Source organism: Anser anser, assembly GCF_964211835.1.
Source record: "Anser anser genome assembly, chromosome: W".
Lineage (NCBI taxonomy): Eukaryota > Metazoa > Chordata > Aves > Anseriformes > Anatidae > Anser > Anser anser.
In genome coordinates, this window is record NC_139731.1 from 7,642,411 (window position 1) to 7,664,713 (window position 22,303).

General features: G+C 43.1%; 1 protein-coding gene and 1 long non-coding RNA gene across 3 annotated transcripts in view; one reads left to right on the plus strand and one right to left on the minus strand.

The window, feature by feature from the left end:
* Positions 1–22,303, plus strand: part of LOC310888735 — a 61,468-nt gene that overhangs the window by 13,511 nt on the left and 25,654 nt on the right. The window lies entirely within an intron of this gene.
* LOC310888593 (Golgi phosphoprotein 3-like) overlaps positions 5,026–22,303 on the minus strand; it is a 38,738-nt gene continuing 21,460 nt past the window's right edge. Inside the window, exons 2-4 of one of the 2 annotated variants that reach the window (XM_083815436.1) lie at positions 13,374–13,505; positions 10,513–10,627; positions 5,026–6,958 (exon numbers count right to left, since the gene is read on the minus strand). In XM_083815436.1, coding sequence (XP_083671562.1) covers positions 6,534–6,958; positions 10,513–10,627; positions 13,374–13,505 — 672 coding nt within the window. In that variant the 3' untranslated portion in view covers positions 5,026–6,533. Of the gene's footprint in view, positions 6,959–10,512; positions 10,628–13,373; positions 13,546–22,303 lie in introns of both variants that reach the window. The other variant, XM_083815437.1, reaches the window with a different exon arrangement.

A 22,303-nucleotide genomic window follows, 5' to 3' on the forward strand; every position in this document is an offset into this window, starting at 1 on the left:
CACTTCACGGAGAGGATACATAGCAGCTTCAATAGTGTTAGTAGTATTAGTACCAGGGAGTGGAACATTCTCAAGGTCTTTTTTACATTGTTCCAATTCTTTTACAAGTCTGGGGTACCTCCTGTTCCCAGAGCTAATGTTATCTACAGTTCCTGTCTCTTCTCTCGGAGAAACTACTACAGCAGTCGCTGCTGCTGCTGCAGCTTGGGGGTTATAAGGAGGAGGTAAGTTATCCAAAAGGTCCCATTTATCACTTGTCTCTTCCTCTTTCTTTCCCTCTTTATTCTGATTTTTGCTCAAAACCAAATTTATTCCTTGTATCCAACAAGCTGCATACTCAGATTCTTCTTCCGAAAATGGAAATTTGTTATTAACATACAAATTTAAGGCCTGACATACCCAATCTTTGTCAGACCCGTATTTTGGCCAAAATACTGCAGTTCCTTTAATTGGTTCTTTTGTCCAGACTGATACACAATATTTAACCATTTTCTTCCTATCTTTTTCTGTAGTTTTGGGGTTATTCTTCCAATTTCTCAACATCCTTCCTAAAGGACAGTCGGTAGGCACTGCCCCAGGGATATCTCCCTGTCCCCTGGAACTCATATTTCCCATTTTTCCTAGCCCTTGTCAGTGTTATGCTACAGAAATTTCCCTCCTGCAGGGTACCACACACTAACATTCCGATTCTGGAAAATGGGGGTGTACTGCCAAGCACTTTACCATGCAAGGGGTACCGCACACCTATGAGTTTACCAGATTCCCTGGTGTACTGCCAAGCACTTCCCATGCAAGGGTTACCGTACACCAAATTTCCCGAGACTCTTCCTTTCTCTCCCTTATCTCACACTTCGTCCGTCTCCGGCCGCACCCCTTGCGGAGCTACGGAACCGCAGATCAGGACTCCACACTCGCTTCGTATAAAAGTACGTCTCAAATCACTCAGAGTCTCACCCGACCCCCAAGGCAATAACTGATATTTCTTACCTTGGTCTGTGCACAGAGTTACCGGATCAATTCTTAAACCCGGAGTGACTACCTTCTTCCCTTCCCCAGTACTTCATGGATCCTGCCTCTTTAATCAGTCTCGGGCCCTCTGTCAGCTCTCCGCAGAACCGCCACCATCGATGCACAGGACCACTGAAATCAGCGGGGCATGCCTTCCTGCTGCTATGGCGGTGGGGCTCCCCAGTAGGTGACTGGATCCCGGACGAGCCCCCAAATTGTGAGAAGCACTCTGTAGCCAATAACTTAGGCTCAGGCGAGGATCTTAGTGAAGCAGTAATTTATTCACGATTGCAATGGCGGGCGTCCCACAAGCAGGAGCGCACCTACTAGTCACACAGTACTGTTTATATACTTTATTTCTCGATGACTGGGACCCTCCCGTTTCCCCATTGACTGGGTAATCCAGGTTCACAACCTATCCAATGCTTCACAGACAATGCATGGCCTTCAGTTGCAGGCCTGTTAAATTTCAAATTTCTTTTGACGTTTTTTTTTTACTGTTTGAAGTGGTAATGTTTCTTCCCTTATCTGACTTGACACTGTGATTTTTACCTAATTGTTCTAAGGAATCTGGTTGTCTGCATTTTACAAGGTTGCCTGCTAAGTTTTCTTATCACTGCAAGCATATCTCAATACCACATTCCTTACCTTTAAACAATGTAACTCTGCAAAAACAACATTTTTATTCCCACATATATGACCTTACTACAAGAAAAGCTTGAGTCTTTAGAGCACTGACTCAGGAACAAGATCTTCTTACATTAGAGAACTCTGTTAAAAGTCATGATACTCAGCTCTAAGTCCTCCCTGTTGCATGGACAATAGCTTGCTTTGGAAGCAAGCAAAGAGAAGTTTCAATGTAAATTAGCATCAACTTTTGTTCATCTTAACAAATCACATCGTGTAAGCTTGATCAGAAAGCCAGCTGCTTTAGTTCAACCACCAAGGCAGTTAGTGTAGACAAAGATATTTGTTGAAGAAGGGGAGGTTCCTTGAAGCATCAGTAGGAAATCAGAGAAGAGGTGAAAGCAACTCTGAAGACGAGGTAATAGATTTAAGCTCAAATTGACTCTAAAACTGAAGGCAATGAAAAACTTAGTAATAAAAAGGCAAGAGTAGAAACATCTGAGGTTCGAAGTTAGTACAGATTGTTTCTGAGCACAAGAGGAGAGGAAGTCACCAAGAAAGAGAGGAGAGGAGAGGAGAGGAGAGGAGAGGAGAGGAGAGGAGAGGAGAGGAGAGGAGAGGAGAGGAGAGGAGGGGAGGGGAGGGGAGGGGAGGGGAGGGGAGGGGAGGGGAGGGGAGGGGAGGGGAGGAGAAGACCAGGTGCCAAAAGGTTTGAGAGAAAAAAAAGTAGAAACAGCAAACAGTTTGGAAAGGTAGTGGGTGGAAAAATCCTACTAATCAGCATTTCTTTCCCTATCCTTTCCACTGTCTTAAAAGCCAACTTTTCTTCTGTTTCTACAGAAGCTTTTCCTCCTCCTGAGTCAGAAGGCATTTCTTATCTTCAGCTTTTCACAGGCTTTGTGTTGCTGCTTTGTAGGAAGGAGAAAAAAAAAAAAGATGCAATGGGAGCAAACTCTAGCTCTTGTCCAGAGATGAACATGGGCAGTAGTTCTCACCATGTTTCTTCCCCATCCAAAGATCCTCCCCTCCTATGCAAGACCACCTGAAGTCACGTTTTTATATTTGACACTTATAAAGCACTTGGCAGCACCTCATTCCCTGAGTAATTAAACTGTTGTATAAATTAAGCATAACCACAGAATAAAGGAGTTATTTTCAAAAAATGTGTACTTCCCTGAACCTGGAAACCCCTTTCCATTTAGAAAGATAGATGGACACAATACAGGGAAACTAGGATGCAAACAGGCTTTTGACTACCTGAAGTGCCTGAAGCTCAGTTTAGATAGAACTCACTTTAATGGAAAACTGAAAAGTTCCATTTCCCAAACTGGTGAAGACCTTCGGAAAAATACTCATAAGCTACTGAATAAATGAAAAAAACCTTCAGGTACTGCATGCATGTGATACACATTTACCACTTGGAGCTCATAGCTTGAAAGGGTACTTTATTTTGTTTCAGTACAGATTCAGTCCAGTTCACAGAGAACACAGTTAATACATATCTTTACTTTGTAGGAGAAATGGGCATGAACACATGAGCACTCGGTCACCAGTCTTTTATAGCCAATTTATGCAACTTTCACCTCGAAAGCATCATGCGTGGCACAGAGTTTTCACTAACACCTCATATAGGAGCACTGTAAAGTCATCTCTAGAAACACAGGAAGATGTAAATCTCAAGGACCGTAAAATTAAATGTATACGTCTATGCCATTTGTGGATTTATCCTTCAAAATCCTGTTTTTGAGATTAACTTGGAAGTTTGTTTTAGAAGAATGAGTCCCTGAATAATACTTATTCTCCCTTGAGGTTCAGGTTCTTCAGGCTATAGATAGTAATCTTTACTTCAAACAGCCAGAGACAGGCTCACAGCAGCCAAAACTCTCTTAAAATCTGGATCTGTGAGCAGCAGCAGCAGCTAATATGAAGAAGGGTACATGAATCTCAGCAGAACAGTTTCCCATGTTCAACCACGTTATTAGAACCTGAAACACCAATGAAGGTAAGGATGTTTGCTATATCAATCCCTGTTAACATACCAAACTTACCTTCATCTTCATTGTTAGACTTAAGGTCTAGTAGCATCTGTGAGGCTTTGTTGTGTTTTTTGTTTGATTGGTTTTATTTGTTTTTAAAAGCACATTGGACTTGAAGACTCCAAAAGCTCTTCTATTTCACACACACACAGAGGTTTATATCAGGTGGTCTAGCAAAAGGTACCATCGCTCTTCACAAACCACTTGTTATTTACATCAAACCTATCATAGGGTTCTTTGATACACCTAATACAAACTCCATCACACAGGTTCTACCTTGAAGGAAAAGAAAACTGATAAATATTGTAGGGAGTTATCTTCTATCTGGAGGGTGGAAACCTCTCTCTAGAAGTGGCTAAAGAAGGGTGACATTTTAAAATATGTTGGCTCTAAGGGAGACAAAAACCCTGTATCTTCTACAACCTAACATGAAACCCAGCAGGAACATAAATACAGAATGAAGATGAGAGGACAGAAGGGACTATGAAAAGATACTGTCAGTCAGAAGCACATTTCAAGTATAGCTTTTCAAAGCTGTTTTAAAAATTTTGTGCACTCAACTTACTTCTGAATACTTCACTATTTCTCTGACCTTTCCAACTGATTTTTTCTCCTCTCAAAGAGCTACAGAAAATAAAACATCACGAGAAACAACAAAAGCAGTGAGTTACCATATACTATCAAGTACAAAAAGTAAGCTGTAAGCTGTCAAATATGAGCAACACAGCAACTTTCACTTTTCCTCCATTTAAAACAACCACGTTTTGAAAAAATTTAAAATAAATGCCCAAGCTGAAAGTTCATGCCCAAGCTCCTCAAAGTTTTAAACATAGCATCTTACAACTGAGAAAAGTTTCTTTTTATTTGTAAACCAGAGTTTGAAATACCTTAAAATATACTTTTAATTTCATTTTTCTAAAGAAACAGCATTTAAGAACTGAAAGAACAGCATGACATTAAATGTTAAGGACCATATTTTAAAAAAACCTTTATTAAAAAAGTTTACTTAGGCATGATGATGATTTAAGTTGTATTTTAAAGTCAACTACTTAAGCATATAAACAATACAAACTGAGGTGCAAAATCAGAAGTCCAGTCACAGATGAGACTGTAGAATTGTGCTCAAGATAGAAGAGGTCTACCCATGGTGGGCACAGCTGCATGCTCATACACTAATTCAGTCTGTCTTGGTCACAAACCCTGCAGACCCGAGAAACTCTGCTGATTAGGTCAGTTTGATCTACTTAACATAAACTTGCCCTTTCTAATAAGAAGGATATTAACTAAAGCCTTCAGTTAAGCAATAAAACCTTTCTAATTAGCAACAAAAAATAAAAATGACATGCTTGCTCTGTTTTAGGCACTTTCAAGATCATAGTTTATTTACTGTAGGTAAAAAGCTAGTATACAGATTAAGGGATCTTTTAAATTTCAACTCTACAGTTATACACCATCTAGTATTCTTGCTCTGAATATTAACCAATAAAGTTTCTAAACACCTGTAAGCCCCACTGTAAATCTGTGTTATAAGGAAAAAATATATAAATCAACGCTTAATTTGTTCAATGCATAATATTTACACTGTAAAGCCAATGGGAGATGTAACAAGCAATGGTAAAGAGGCAATACATTTTAAAAAGCCAAAGTTTTATATATTTTTTTTTTACAAGTGTGTTAATCAGCATAACTGTATATAAAAATTAAAATATAGTATAGTGTCCCATTACAGAAATCTTAATAATCTGAACTGCAGTCATTACTTGCTAACCATTTACATGCAACACCTGCTAGGACTGACTGTTTTTAAGATGTAAAATAGATTATGACTTTTAAGAGACAAACATTAACTTGTGTACAAACAAAATTAAAAACTGCACTCAAGAACTGCACTGGTCACAAGCCTCTTCTGTACAGGAGGGGAAGAAAAAAATGACAGAAAGTGGTCTCTTTCCATACACTAATTATCAAAGGCAATGCATAGACAGAGAATACCTGGACGGCAAACTCTGTAGATGCTGGAAACAAACAGCTTTCACATACATACTCTTTATAAGAGGCCTTTCTTTCCACCAAATGGCAATGACTGATAACAAGTAAGGGGCACCAGATGTACAACTACATAGCTCTTGCAAAATACTAAGATGGGGCAGTTGTTAATGTACAACTTGAACTGTATTTACAATATAATGGAATGTTTCCCATCCCAAAACTGGTTTATGAAACAATTGGACCTTTCTACACTAGCCTTGTGACTCAGCTATCATTCTAATGAAAATATAAGTACACAAGAGACTTACATGAAAAGTAAAATTTATGGGGTTTTACAGGAACTATTGACAAAGCTGTTAAATGGAATTTCTGCTTTTAAAGTAATTTTGTTAGATATAATTGAAACAACATTGAACCAATTGAAACATTGGTGATTTTTTAAAAAGGCCCTTTTTGATCTGTTATGAATTGTACTGCAGAAGTATTGATGCATGCACACATCTGTGTCAGCTGAGACTAGTGATCCAATTGCATGCACGTTTCCTTGAGGTGCTTTCCATGTTAAACCACCTCAATAACAATAAGATGAAAAATAGAGTAACAAGTATTTCAGATAACTCAAATTTAAAAGGAAATGGAAAGCCAATATGGCAGTAAAACCTTTTTCTGTTTTTTTTAAATAGGAAGGTCTCTTGTACCAACAGAATCCTGTATACAGATGCACAGAGAAAGAGGGAATACACCACTTATAATTCCATTAAACAAGAGTCAATTCATGTGAGAAGGTACAAATTACAAAAAACATGAGTAGCCAACAGAAGAGAAACAATTGGTTTACATGAAAGAAAAGAGAACACTTCAGTCTGATTGCAGTTATTTTGTGAAAGCTGCTACAACAGCCCATAGAACCTCATTCGTGTTGGCTTTCATACATTCAACCTCAGGGTCTAAATCCAGAAGCTGCCGCACTCTCTTTGTGGCTAAATCATACTGCTCATCCAAAAGGGGGGCAAAAGCGTTCTCCAGAACATCTGAAGCATGGGCTAAATAAACGAGTGCCAACAAGCGCTTGTCCATGCGGTGGGGGTCATTCACCCATTTGTCAAGAACTGCTTCTTGAACCTTCTTGATGAGGCGCTGTTTGATACTGTTGTTGGTGAGAGGGTGCGTAGTCATGTCAAAAAGAAGGAAGTTCTGTTTCTCTGTTGTCAGTACACCTTTTTCCACTAGATTTTTAGCTAACCGTTCACGGACATTTCGTAACTGGTAGTGCAACTTTAATGGGTTCCATGTTTCACCTAAAAAAAGCAAAGGAAAAAGCCAACAGTCAGGCAAAATCTAAGCTGTACTACTACAGCAATTTTTTCCCCTCTCGTGGTGCAGAATGAGCTGTCAAATTCATATAGCTGACTATTACAGTAAGTTAGCGTGCTCATGTCAGCATTTCTCTGATCTCTGACCCATCTAGATACATGCATAGAGACTGAGACCATGTGAGCATCTCTGAGGAGTTTCACTGTGCATTTAAAGTTGGGATGAAACACTAGCTAAGCCATGTCTTGAGCAAAGATATGACAAACAAGCACTCCTGTACTGAAGAAAAATTAGCCATGAAGACTTTTTTTTTTTAAACAGTAACCATAAAAATAAAAATTAAAAAAGTTTTAAAAAGCATCTCCTCCAGCCTTGTCTGCTCAGCCTTTGTCAATTCAGGGACTGGAAGAATCACAGAATCATCTAGGTTGGAAGAGACCTCCATGATCACCTAGTCCAACCTCTGACCTAACACTAACAAGTCCTCCACTAAACCGTATCAATAAGCTCTACATCTAAACGTCTTTTAAAGACCTCCGGGGACGGTGACTCAACCACTTCCCTGGGCAGCCCATTCCAATGCCTAACAACCCTTTCAGTAAAGAAGTTCTTCCTAATATCCAACCTAAACCTCCCCTGGCGCAACTTTAGCCCATTCCTCCTCGTCCTGTCACCAGGCACATGGGAGAATAGACCAACCCCCACCTCGCTACAGCCTCCTTTCAGGTACCTGTAGAGAGCGATAAGGTCTCCCCTGAGCCTCCTCTTCTCCAGACTGAACAATCCCAGCTCCCTCAGCCGCTCCTCGTAAGACTTGTAAGCATCATTGCTATTCTTTCTGTCACAGACAAGCTAATGCACACCTATCCCATATGCTCTCCTCATTTCTCTTATTTCTTCAGGTTTATGCTCTTCTTTCCACTTCTGCTCCCTCCAAGGTGAAACAGACATGCACCATGTGAGTGTGGGTGGATGGATGTACAGAAGAGCACTCCTGTTGAGAGGGGCTTTGATGTTTCTATGAAAATTATTTCTAATGCTTTGTTATGGCAGGACAAATGGGCACTTCAGAGCACGTGTATGCACTTAAAGGAATTTAAAAAGCACAAAATAATATACCAGCAGCTACTGATAAAGCTGAAGTTGTTAAGCACTGAGAAATCCTTCTTTGATTAGAAGTTTACTTCAGCTAAAGTTTTTAGGTCCAGCTTACCTCAGTATTTACTTTAAGTATTAAAATCTCCTCCTGATATTAAACAGCCTATGCGCTTTAAGAGGCAAGGGAAGAAACAGCATTAAGTATTTCTTACGTACAAGTGTTTTTTCCATAAACAATATGACAGCTTCTATAGCAACTTGTATTTTAGAAAGCTTTTTTTTTTTTTAATCTTTGGTTATCTTTTAATAGTACTACTTAAAACAAAACAAAACAAAACAAAACAAAAAACAGATGAATTTAAGGTTTCTCTCATTGCAATGGAAGGTGACAAGCATCTAAGTAACAGCCAGGTTAAGTACACAAATGAGGTAACACCAACTGCATAGTGTAAAGGTAAAGAATCTACCTAGGCCTGAACTATGTAAGTCCCTATAGGTCCTACACTTCACTGAGGTGTGATTTCCCAGCTTGACCACAAATGAAACTATCATATGCCAGCCACCACCTCCCCCCCAAAAGGCAGTCTCCTTATAGTGTTTCACATAGTAGAGGTTATTTCCTAGATGCTTCTAAATTTATCAGGTGAATGCATCTATATGATAATAAAAATCAGTACTGTGGTGACACCTTGTGACCAATCTCCACCATTACACAGATGTAACATTTATTTCATCTGCAGGAAGACCTGACATTTTGATCCAAACTTCTATATTCCCTATACTTGCTTCCCTTAGAGGTGATCTTATAAACAAGAACAGCCTGGAAAATATAGCCTCAAATGTCCATACAAATATTTCTGTGATGGCTTTGAACTCGTATGTACTGGACCTTTAAGCAGTATTCTTTGCATCTCTGATAATTATGGCTGGAATAGCTATTTTCCAGGATCCACCCCTAAAGTAAAACTCCAAAAGAATTTACAGAAAGAAAAAAAAATTCTTCACAGGGCAGTTCTCTTAACCATGGGAAATGCAAAGAATCCTAATGCCATCAAAGAACTAGTAATTAAATACCCATGGGCAAGTAAAAAAGACTGATCCAAATCACAGCACTAATGACGATAATCCTCCCAGAGACAAAGCTTAGCAGGCTCGTGCCTCAAGGAAACCTACACTGTTCATTCATTAGTTGACCTTTTTTGAATCAGTACTAACTTTATGTGCTCTTCCCTGGGAGACAAAGCCAGTGCATATTATGTATTTGGCCGGAGGAAAAGAATTGCTTTTGCAAGCTGTAAAAGTGGAGTAGAGCTGAGCAAGAACAGACTAGACTGCAGGGATGTGCAGCAGCAATGCCCCCTACTGACAAGAAATGTTTCTTTCTCTCTCTGACAAACACTCATGGAACAAGAAGGAAGGAACGGCAAGGACACAGTATGAACTGTGCAAGAAAATATTGAAGTACAAGGAAGGCTATTTCAGGTGGTACAGGACAAATGGGAAGAACATAATGAAAACAAGAAGGCAGAGAAAGCTGGAGAGGTTTTGCTCACTTTTGAAACTCATTTATCTGTTATTACAAGTAACAAATATATTTAGATGAGCAAGTCTCATTGCCCCCTACTTCCCAAAGTTATGTTACTGACAAAATAGTGATTCCCTCCCCACTACTGCGCATGCAACTGAAGTACAGCTCTGATCTACTCCAGGGAAACTGCATTTTGTGTTTTGTAAAAACAGCCAAGCCTTGGTAATACATTTTGGCTACAGAAAAAAAAATGCTTTTGGCCACCAATCTCTTCAGTTTAATTTATGCAGTTTAATTTATTTCAGTTTACTTTCCTTTACAGAAAAAGCTGTGCACAAAGTGCTCATCTTGAAGCCTTTGTTTTGAACAACTAGAAATACATATATATTCAACATATATTCTAATGTTGTTACATTTCTCTAGTTAACGGAAAAACAGAACTCCTCTCTACTGTTTCTTTATGATTGATGGCTGAATTTTCACCCTCAATTTTTACATAGGAACAGTGAGCTCTTTATCTTCTTTCCTTATCAAAAAACTCTACTGAATCCATATGATTATACTCTAAACTTCTACTACCCCTCATTTCCAGTTACAGAGGAAGACAGTTATATGTCTCCAGGGCACAGTCCTGATTCACTTCAGATTCAGCAGAAGACATCTCTTCCATAGAGTTGATATGTTCTGACACTTCAATCTAGATCCGTTCTGTACCAACTTAAGTCAAAAGAAACAGTTACTTATGTTTGATTAAAGGCTACAATCAACAAGAGACTACTCTAGAGGACGGACTAATTACATTTTTGCATAATTTCTTCTCCAAAATCTTGCAGTGTAATCTCTAGTGATGCCATATTGAGTGGCATCACTAGAGATTACAAAAAAAGCAAATATGTTATGTCCAAGGCTTACCACTAAGCAGTTCAATCCAATTTTGTACTGTTTCAGGAGGTTGGGTCTCTTTTATGTGTTTCAGAGCTTCATCAAGCAGAACATCCCCTGTAGAAGTATCTGACTTGCAAATCACCTACGACAGAATGAAACGCAGCTTTTTCACTTAGTTCATATACCATAAACATCCAACAATAAAAAACAGGAAAATTAACTAAACTTACGGCATTCATACATGCTTAATACCTCTTTGTTTATATATACATATTTTTAAGGAAGATAATCCACTGACCTGACTAGATCCTTCATTTCCTCCTCAAAACAAAGTACACTACAGTGTTAAACTGATCTCTGATGGCACTCTATTTTACTGCTTCAAATCAATTTATTCAAAATACTGCAGTTAAACAATTAGGCCACATGAAACTGAGAAATCAGTTAGGAACTGGAAAAAACAGGAAAACTGGTTTTCTTCCATAGATCAATGTCAATACAACATCTGTAAGTTTTTCAGCTCTGAAGAACATGCTCACCAGCAATATTATGTTCCATTCACTAACAGTTCATATATATTAAGCAAAATCTGTACGTACAATAAATGACATTATATATTACAGGGGTTTATGTTTACCATTTAATAAATTCTAAAATGATTTAATTGACTTATTTCCCCAAGAGAGCACAGGAGAAAGAAAATCATTCACAGGAATGTAATAAAACTTAAGAACTTGAGTAACTGCTTGTTTACCAGTACAATCAGTTATATAAACCATGTACAAATACCTTTTTTTTTTTTCTCTTGGTTAGAAAGACAACAGCACCAAGCTAAAAACGTATGGATTTAATTAGCCCAAGTCAATATAGTTTAATTATAAAAAAGACACACACCCAAAAAGAAAACACTATTTCTTTAGGAAAAGAATAATTACTACAGCACCAAAGCTGCTTATGAAAATAATGATTAAAACCGGCAATTCAAGTTGTTTGATAAGTTATCTTTTTACCTGATGCCTATAAAGTGCTAACAGGAAACAAAGAAAAAAAGGAACTTCTACCTTCTACCTTCCCACAAAGTTCCAGAAAGGACTGGGGCAGGGCAGAAGGGTTAGCTTGAGGTGCAGAGGCTATATAAAGTGATATTGCTGCTGAAGCTCCACACCTCACTGAATTACAACCCTGTATACAACTAAACAGCTCATTCCATTCACTAACCATGGTATTTGACCTTGTTTTTTTCTGTGAATTAAAGCGAGCAAAGCCTGCAAGCTTGTACCAAAGGAGTGTAGAGGTGGACACTTGGTAGAGTTCAGGCACATAAATCTACCAAACATGGGAACAAGACTGCAATTTCATATTAAACAATGCAAGACTTTACATAAAATGAGAAAAGACACATGAGAATGACTTCTAAACTGAGAGGTAGGGTAGGACAGAAGAGACATCATAGATATCAGTAGTTAGGGATTTTACGTGCATGAAATTCTGTAAGCAGAAATCAATCTTCATTTGAATTTTATATTGTCTTTTTCATAGAATGCTCCCACCTGCAAAAATCTCTAGTTTTTCTTACAACAAAAAGAACAAAGCATTGAATACTAGTTAGATTTAGCTCTCCTTAAAGCAGTAAAAAAAAACAAAACAGAAGAACACAGACAGACCCACCCCTAAAAAGCACATGATAAAATTTTTAAAAAGGAGGGGGGGCAGACAACAATTTGGTTTGTATGCTGTAGTAAAGATATGCACAGGTTATTTCTCCATTTTCCTAAAAAAAAAAAAAAAGCAGTTAAAACTTCAGATAGACAGACCTGACAAGGTTTGCATAGAAAGAAAATAACCGTTAAAGAACATTCCTGAATGCCTAAGGAGCCAAAAGCTTTGTGAGGAAAAAAACTGTAGAAACTAATCAGTGCTGAATATGCTTAAATGAAGCTAAAAGAAGCAGGTGCTGTTTGCCTGAACAGAGGTTCAGTTCTTTGGAGGAGAAGGAAGCTGGGAGAAGATTAGGGAATTTGGAAGCTTTCCTTTAAAAAAAAAAAATCAGCAAAGCGTAAAACTGACGGGGAAACAGGCTATGAAAGAGAATTTACTTGTGGTGGATAGAAATATTTGACCATAAACTTATTTTACAAGTATCCACTAATGCTGATGAAGTAGAAATTCAAACAGTATAACTTTGCACATTTTGTACTAAGGAAAAAAAAAAACAACAGCAAAATCAATAAATTAAAGCTTCAAATTTTCAGCCTAATTCAATAAAGAACCTTAAAAATTTGCTCATCTTAAAGGTCAGTGAGTACAATCAATTTAACACACCAGTCACGCACTTTAGCTAGAGTTTTGCATTCTCAGGGGCCCAAGGTACAAGGATGTTTCCTTCCTACGCACTGCAAAGCATACTGTGCAGAGGATATTGTGTACGCCAGCACTAACTGGTGGCTTGCAGGATACATCTGGCTCGCTGTCAGTTAGCTGTCCATCTCAGCCCCAGCCCACATCTCACCGACAGAGCAAAAGCCAGTTCCTTCGACAGATAACAACTGGTGCTGCTGGAACACAGCAGCAACTGCTATCACTGCACCCTGGCCACAGCCACAGCCAGCTGATTGTGAAAGGCTCCCAACAGCAGCAGGAACACATCAAGAGAACAAACAGGAACTGAGAACAAGTACAGAAAATTTACAAGACCCTTCAGCTCACCACTGAAACAGTTTAGATAATAACTCTGTGCCTGTAACATAAGTCACTACTCAGAATCTCTAACCCCATTTATAGGAAAAGAAAAAAAAATAAGTTTTACCTTAAAACTCACTGTTATTTGTAACTACTGCATTGCAAGAACACGACGCAAAAGCAAATATGACCACATTCCTCCCACTTACCTTTCTTGTCAACAGACTTTTGCGCCTCATTCCACAAGCCTCTAGCTGAAGACGCCCTCGCAATGCCAATTCGATTAACATGCATCCACGCAAACCTGAGGAGATGCAATCATTCCAAAATGAAGTGTAACCCTGAGAAGATGAAAAGACAGTAAGATACTTCCACCTCCACCTGAAAACAAATAGAAGAATCATAGAATCATTAAGGTTGGAAAAGACCTCCAAGATCATCTGGTCCAACCATCCCCCTACTACCAACGTCACCCACCAAACCATGTCCCTAAGCACCACGTCCAACCTTTCCTTAAACACCCCCAGGGACGGTGACTCCACCACCTCCCTGGGCAACCCATTCCAATGCCTGACCACTCTTTCTGAGAAGAAATGTCTCCCAATTTCCAACCTAAACCTCCCCTGGCGCAACTTGAGGCCATTCCCTCTCGACCTATCACTAGTTATCTGCGAGAAGAGGCCGACCCCCAGCTCCCCACAACCTCCTTTCAGGTAGTTGTAGAGAGCAATAAGGTCTCCCCTGAGCCTCTTCTTCTCCAGACTAGACAACCCACGTTCCCTCAGCCGCTCCTCATAGGACTTGTGGTCCAGGCCCTTCACCAGCTTCATGGCCCTTCTCTGGACATGCTCCAGGGCCTCCATGTCCTTCTTGTAGTGAGGGGCCCAAAGCTGAACACAGGACTCGAGGTGTGGCCTCACCAGAGCAGAGTATGGGGGAACGATCGCCTCCCTGGTCCTGCTGGCTACACTATTCCTGATACAAGCCAGGATGCCGTTGGCCTTCTTGGCCACCTGGGCACACTGCCGGCTCATGTTCAGGTGAGCATCAATCAGCATCCCCAGATCCTTTTCCTCCGCACAGCTTTCGAGCCACTCTGCCCCAAGCCTGTAGTGTCGCATGGGGTTGTTGTGGCCAAAGTGCAGGATCCAGCACTCAGCCATGTTGAAACTCATCCCGTTGGCCTCTGCCCATCAATCCAACCTGTCCAGGTCCCTCTACAGGGCCTTCCTACCCTCCGGCAGATCAACACTTCCCCCCCAACTTGGTGCCATCTGCAGACTTACTGAGGATGCACTTGATTCCCTCATCCAAGTCATCAATAAAGATATTAAAGAGGATGGGCCCTAACACCAATCCCTGGGGAACACCACTGGTGACCGGTCACCAGCTGGATTTCACTCCGTTCACCACCACTCCCTGGGCCCGGCCGACCAGACAATTTTCAACCTAACAAAGAGTGTACCTGTCCAAGCCACGGGCGGCCAGCTTCTCCAGGAGAATACTGTGGGAGACCGTGCCAAAGGCCTTGCTGAAGTCTAGGTAGCCTTTCCCTCATCCACCTGGCGGGTCACCCCGTAATAGAATGAGATGAGGTTGGTCAGGCAGGACTTGCCTTTCCTGAAACCATGCTGACTGGACCTGTTTCCATGGTTGTCCTGCATATGCTACATGACTGCATTCAAGATGACCTGTTCCATCACCTTTCCTGGCACCGAGGTCAGGCTGACAGGCCTGTAGTTCCCCGGGTCCTCCTTACAACCCTTCTTACAGATAGGCGTCACATTACAGAATGACAGAATCATCTAGGTTGGAAGAGACCTCCATGATCACCTAGTCCAACCTCTGCCCTAACACTAACAAGTCCTCCACTAAACCGTATCACCAAGCTCTACATCTAAACGTCTTTTAAAGACCTCCAGGGATGGTGACTCAACCACTTCCCTGGGCAGCCCATTCCAATGCCTAACAACCCCTTCCGTAAAGAAGTTCTTCCTAATATCCAACCTAAACCTCCCCTGGCGCAACTTTAGCCCATTCCCCCTCGTCCTGTCACCGGGCACATGGGAGAATAGACCAACCCCCACCTCGCTACAGCCTCCTTTCAGGTACCTATAGAGAGCGATAAGGTCTCCCCTGAGCCTCCTCTTCTCCAGACTGAACAATCCCAGCTCCCTCAGCCGCTCCTCGTAAGACTTGTTCTCCAGACCCCTCACCAGCTTCGTCGCCCTTCTCTGGACTCTCTCGAGCACCTCCATGTCCTTCCTGTAGTGAGGGGCCCAAAACTGAACACAGTACTCGAGGTGCGGCCTCACCAGAGCCAAGTAAAAGGGGACAATCACTTCCCTAGAACTGCTGGCCACGCTGTTTCTTATGCAAGCCAGGATGCTGTTGGCCTTCTTGGCCACCTGAGCACACTGCTGGCTCATATTCAGCCAACTATCAACCAGTATTCCCTGGTCCTTCTCTGCCAGGCAGCTTTCTAACCACTCATCTCCCAGCCTGTAGCACTGCTTGGGGTTCTTGTGCCCCAGGTGCAGGACCCGGCACTTGGCCTTGTTGAACTTCATACAGTTGGCCTTAGCCCATCGCTCCAGCCTATCCAGATCCTCCTGCAGAGCCTTCCTGCCCTCGAGCAGATCGACACACGCACCTAACTTGGTGTCATCTGCAAACTTACTGAGGGTGCACTCGATCCCCTCATCCAGATCACTGATAAAGATGTTAAAGAGGACTGGCCCCAGTACTGAGCCCTGGGGGACTCCACTAGTGACCGGCCTCCAACTGGATTTGACTCCATTCACCACGACTCTTTGGGCCCGGCTATCCAGCCAGTTTTTAACCCAACGAAGCGTACGCCAGTCCAAGCCACGAGCAGCCAGTTTCTTGAGGAGAATGCTGTGGGAAACGGTGTCAAAAGCCTTACTGAAGTCAAGGTAGACCACATCCACAGCCTTTCCCTCATCCACCAAGCGTGTCACTTGGTCATAGAAGGAGATGAGGTTCGTCAAGCAGGACCTGCCTTTCATAAACCCATGCTGACTGGGCCTGATCGCCGCCTTGCCCTGCAAGTGCCGCCTGATGACACTCAAGATAATCTGCTCCATGAGCTTTCCCTGGCACTGAAGTCAAACTAACAGGCCTATAGTTCCCTGGGTCTACCCTCCGACCCTTCTTGTAGATGGGCGTCATGTTTGCTAGCCGTCAGTTGACTGGGACCTCCCCTGATAGCCAGGACTGCCGATAAATAATGGAAAGCGGCTTGGTCAGCTCTTCCGCCAGTTCTCTCAGTACCCTCAGGTGGATCCCATCCAGCCCCATCGACTTGCGTACATCTAAGTGCTGTAGCAGGTCGCCAAGCATTTCCTCGTGGATTATGAGCGCCACATTCTGCTCCCCATCCCCTTCCACCAGCTCAGGGTACTGGGTATCCAGAGAACAACCGGTCTTGCCACTAAAGACTGAGGCAAAGAAGGCATTAAGCACCTCAGCCTTTTCCTCTTCTCTTGTCACTAAGTTTCCCCCCGCATCCAGTAAAGGACAGAAATTCTCCTTAGTCCTCCTTTTCGTGTTTATGTATTTATAAAACCATTTTCTTTTATCTTTAACAGCAGTAGCCAGATTGAGCTCCAGATGAGCTTTGGCCTTTCTAATTTTGTCCCTGCACAGCCTCGCAACATCCTTATGATGCGTGATTGCATTCAAGATGACCTGTTCCATCACCTTTCCTGGCACCGAGGTCAGGCTGACAGGCCTGTAGTTCCCTGGATCCCCCTTATGACCCTTCTTATAGATGGGTGTCACATTAGTAATTCTCCAGTCATCTGGGACCTCTCTGGATAACCACGACCACTGACAGATGATGGAAAGCAGCCCAGCAATCACATCCACCAACTACCTCAGCACCCTCGGGTGGATCCTATCTGGCTCCGTGGACTTGTGACAGTCCAGGCGGAGCAGCAGGTCTCTGAGTGTTTCCACCTGAACGGTGGGACATTTCTTCTGCTACTCGTCCCAGACTTCCAGGTCGGGAGGCTGAGTACCCCAAGGGTAAGTAGTCTGGCTAGTAAAGACAGATGTAAAGAAGGCATTAAGAACCTCAGCCTTTTCCTTATCCTCAGTTGTCATATTCCCCCTGGCCTCCAGTAAAGCATAGAGATTCTCCTTGGCCCTCCTCTTGCCGTTAATATATTTATAAAAACATTTTTTGTTATCCTTAACCATAGTGGCCAGGTTGAGCTCGTGCTGGGCTTTGGCCTTCCTGATTTTTTCTCTGCATATGCTGGCAACTTCCTTGTACTCTCCCCGAGTTGCCTGCCCCTTCTTCCACCGGACATGATCTCTCTTTTTCTCCCGGACACTCAGCACAAGTTCCCCGTTTGGCCACGCCAGTCTTCTTCCCCACCGTCCCATCTTACGGCACACGGGGACAGCCTGCTCCTTCGCCTTTAAGACTTCCTTCTTGAGGAGCATCCAGCCTTCCTGGACCCTTCCGCCCTTCAGGACTAACTCCCAAGGGACCCTCCCTACTGCTGCCCTGAACAATTCAAAGTCTGCCCTCTGGAAGTCCAAGGTAGCAGTTTTACTACCCCCCCCCCCCCGACTTCACCAAGAATAGAGAACTCGACCATGTCGTCATCACTCTGCCCAAGGCAGCTCCTGACCACCACATGTCCCACCAGTTCTTCTCTGTTCGTGAACAGCAGGTTTAGCTGGGCACCCCCTCTGGTAGGCTCACTAACCAGCTGAGTCAGGAAACTGTCTTCCACGCACTCCAGGAACCTTCTAGACTGCTTCCTCAGGGCTGTATTGTATTTCCAGCATATGTCCGGGAAGTTAAAGTCCCCCAGGAAGACAAGCGCTGGTGACTGAGCGACTTCCGCCAGCTGCTTATAGAACGCCTCATCCGTCTCTTCATCCTGGTTTGACAGCCTATAACAGACCCCCACCAGGATGTCTGTCTTGTTGGCCAACACCCTGACCCTTATCCACAGGGACTCGACCTTATCATTCCCAGCCCCGAGCTCAACAACATCGAAACACTCTCTAATATAGAGAGCCATGCCACCGCCCCTCCTTAGTTGCCCGTCCCTTCTGAAGAGCTTGTAGCCATCCATTGCAGCACTCCAGTCATAGGAGTGGTCCCACCATGTTTCAGTGATGGCAACTAGGTCATAGTTTGCCTGCTGCAGAATGGCTTCCAGCTCCTCCTGTTTGTTGCCCATGCTGCGTGCATTGGTGTAGATGCACTTCAGTTGTGCCACTGCCCTCACCCCCAACCCTGGGACTGCTCCCCCAGTCTCATCTCTATCGAGCCTCATTTCCCCCCCATCCCCCTTCATACCTAGTTTAAAGCCCTTTCTACAAGCCCTGCCAGCTCCTGGGATAGAATCCCTTTCCCCCTTTGATATTTGGATCCTCCACTACTTGGGATGAGGTGCTGAGCAGGGGCAGGTCTTTGTAGGTATGCTGGGGCCTGGGCTCTGGGATGAGATGTGGCACATCCTATTCCAGCAGTAAACCACCTTCCCTTTTGCATAGAGTAACAGACCTCCTCCCCTTTCTTCTTTCAATAAAACCATAAGCCATATGGGATTTCTGTCTCATAGCTCATCTGGAAGTAAATAAATGCAATAAACAAATTTGCGGCACTGCTCCAAAACGCACGGTTATTCTGGCTGGTGTGCTGTCGCTCCTGGCAGGTGTGGGGCTGTGGGAAGCTGAGTGTGATGGGCTTGCCTTGGTGCACAGCCTTTTCTTTCAGTCCATGCCAACGTGTTCATCAAAGGAGGTAAAAGCGTGGTGAATGACAGCTCCTGGATAACTTGCATGGAAAGGGCCTGCTTTGTCATCTAGCCCTTTGCTCTGCTTTCAGAAGGATCCTTCCTAATTAAAGGACGACTGGTGGTTGCAAGATGTCTTGTTTGGGTGGTTTAATAAATTACCACCCTCTCTGTGAAAGAGAAAGTGTATTTACTAATGCGGCTGTAAATATCTCAGCTGTGGGGTGGTTATTTACTGCACTATTTTAATGCAAATGTTCGTGGTTGTCTGCATTGAACATGCAGGCAGCACACAAATTTTATTTGTGGTGTATTTAGGCTTATTTTTTCCTCCTTCCTGCCATATCTGTTCCTGTGTGCACTGTGCAACAGAGACTGCTTGATGTGTAATTGTCTGTCACTCAAGTGCCACTTTACAGCCTAGAAATATATCAATGAAAATATTCTCCCAATTAATTTTGAGTCTTAGGGATGAGTTATCCCTGTCCTAAGAGAACATTCTCTTAAATCATTCCGTATTTCATGCATGTATTTACTTTTAAATGTATCCTAAATGAAAGGTAATGGCCTGTAGTTATAACAGCAGTAAGGAGCATTCATTGTAAGGACCGTGGTGCTCCTGGTGTGGATGCAGCTTGAATGCTTCAGTCTGATAGATGCAAAATCACCAGTCGCATTGTGAGAGGCTTGTACACAGCCAGAAAGCCTGCAACTACCCTCTTGTACTGCATTTTCCTGGAGCGTAAGGTAGGGAAAAACTTGGATATCACAGCTGCACTTTTGCCAAATGAACTATTTCTTTAAGTTTGTTCATTTGTCCTAAGCTCTGTAGCTCCTGTGTGCTTCCCTTGTGGATGTGGGCAAGCGTCAAAAATGGTGGCTCAGCTTGAGCAATGTGGAAACTCTCTAGAATTGATATTTCATCTTTGGAGTGCACCTGCGGTACAATGGTGGCTTTTCTCTGTACCGAGACTTTGGAAAAATGGAGTCTGTGAGTAGGAAGTCCTGCTTTCAAATAGTCTGCTTTGTGAATAACAATTTTATCTGCGGCCTTTAAATACCTCCTGTAGATGGGATGATAGCTCAGAGATAATTGCCCTGATGGAACGCAGGAAGCATTATTGGTTGGAAGATATGACGTGGCATCTGTTAATGTCTCTCCTCAGTGTTCAATGGGGATAATCCTACCTCAGGGTAGGGGATGCCTTTAAATCTGATGGAGTCTGAGTAGATGCTGATTGATTTAGGTATCGAATCTGTAGTGATTAAAACTATTTGTTTGGAGCTTGTAAGCACACACAGAAATATATAAAAAAGTTAGGAGAGTTTTTGAACTTTATGTATTATTTGATTGTCAAGACACTTTTATTTTAGCTCCTGGCAATTATATCACAGTGAGCTCACACTCATAGGACCATGCCTGGATGTATTGACTTCCATTGTGGGTGTAAGTGAGGGAGAGGGCTGCTACTTGTTCTAAGAACTACTCTAAGCTGCTAAGACCAATTACAGTTTGTCCTGGTTTCAGCTAGGATACAGTTAATTTTCCTCCTAGTAGCTGGTAGGGTGCTATGTTTTGGATTAGAATGAGAACAGTGCTGATAACATGCTGATGTTTTAATTGTTGCAGAGCAGTGCTTACAACAAGCCAAGGACTTTTCAGCTTCTCGCTCTGTCCTGCCAGCGGGACAGGTGACCCAAACTGGCCAAAGGGGTATTCCATACCATCTGACGTCACGCTAAACGATATATAGGGGTGGCTGGCCGGGGTGGGGAAGCCAGCTGCTCGGGGATAGGCTGGGCATCGGTCAGCGGGTGGTGAGCAATTGCATTGTGCATCACTTGTTTCATACACATTTATTATTATTATTATTTTCCTGTCTTAATAAACTGTCTTTATCTCAACCCACAGGCTTCACTTTCTTGTTTCTCTCCCCCATCCCAGAGAGGGATATATCCTGCCGTATCTGTTCCCCTGTACATTGTGCAACAGAAACCATGAGCCCCACCAGCTCCTGGGTTAGGATCCCTTTCCCCCTTTGAGACAGGTGGGACCCATCGGCAGCCATCAGGCCAGGTGCTGAGTAAATCACCCCACAGTCAAAAAAAACAAACAAAAACAAAAACAAACAAACAACAAAAAAAAATAATTCCTGCAATGGCACCAGCCTCTCAACCATGTATTAATCAGCTGGGCCTTCCAGGTCTGCTCAGTATCCCTCCCTGCCCCTGAAGGGATAGAGGAAAACACCACCTGCGCTCCCACTCCATCCAGTAACTGTCCCAATCCCCTGAAGTCCTTTTTGATAGCCTTCAGGCTTCTCTCAGCAATTTTGTCTCTGCCAGCCTGAATTATCACTAAGGGATAATAATTGGAGGGGCAAATCAGGCCAGGAAGTTTCCTGGTAATGTCCCTGACCCGGGCCCCAGGGAGGCAGCAGACTTCCCTGCAGCTAGGGTCCGGCTGACAAATGGGGCCCTCTGTTCCCCTCAGAAGGGAGTCGCCTACGACCATTACCCTTCTTTCCTTCTTGGTGGAGGAAGTCTTCAAGCATGGACTTGACTTCCTTGCCCTAGACAACCTCCTGTGTGGACCTTCCCCCACATCCTCACCAATCTGTCTCTCAAGCTCCAGGGGCCTCAAGCCTATTGTGTAAGGGCACCTGGGGAGGCGAGGTGAGCAGGGAGGAGGCTCGCCTGCAATGTCGAACAGGGACCTGTTTCCATTCCTCTCCATCTCTCAGGTCCCCTCCCTCTCCGCAACAGCAACAGGGCAGGGGGTCCACCACTATCTGGGGTGTATCGCCCCGGTGCCTTTCTCGCAGGCATGGCAGGGAGTTTCTCCACCAGTCTAACTCCTGCTCACACTCCCTGATAGTCCTTAATCTCTCCACCTCTTCCTTGAGCTCTGCCTCCAGGCTGATCAGATCCTCCACCTGCTTGCACCTCATGCAGGCAGTATCTCTGCCACCCTCCACTGGTAGCAACAGGCTCAGGCACCCTGCAGCTGGAGACCTGAACAGACACATTTTTGGGCAGTCACTTGGTCTGGGTTGCCGCAGTCTTTTTGGCAAGAGGAGGCTTGCTGTGTTCTGTAAGCAGTTCTCTTACCCTCATGCACTTTTGAAGTAGCACTACTAGACAACCACCATTCCTGTACTGTAAATGTAAACATGAAAGAGAAACAGACTCATCCTCTGTTAATTTTGACACTTAGCCTGTTCTTGGAAGAACAGAGGAACTTCAGGAAAGTGACAAACAAAACAGTACATAACATTTAGTTTATATGTAGTCAAAATTAACTAATTACATTTTAAGACATCAAGCATTTGGCATTACTGACATCACACAGGCTT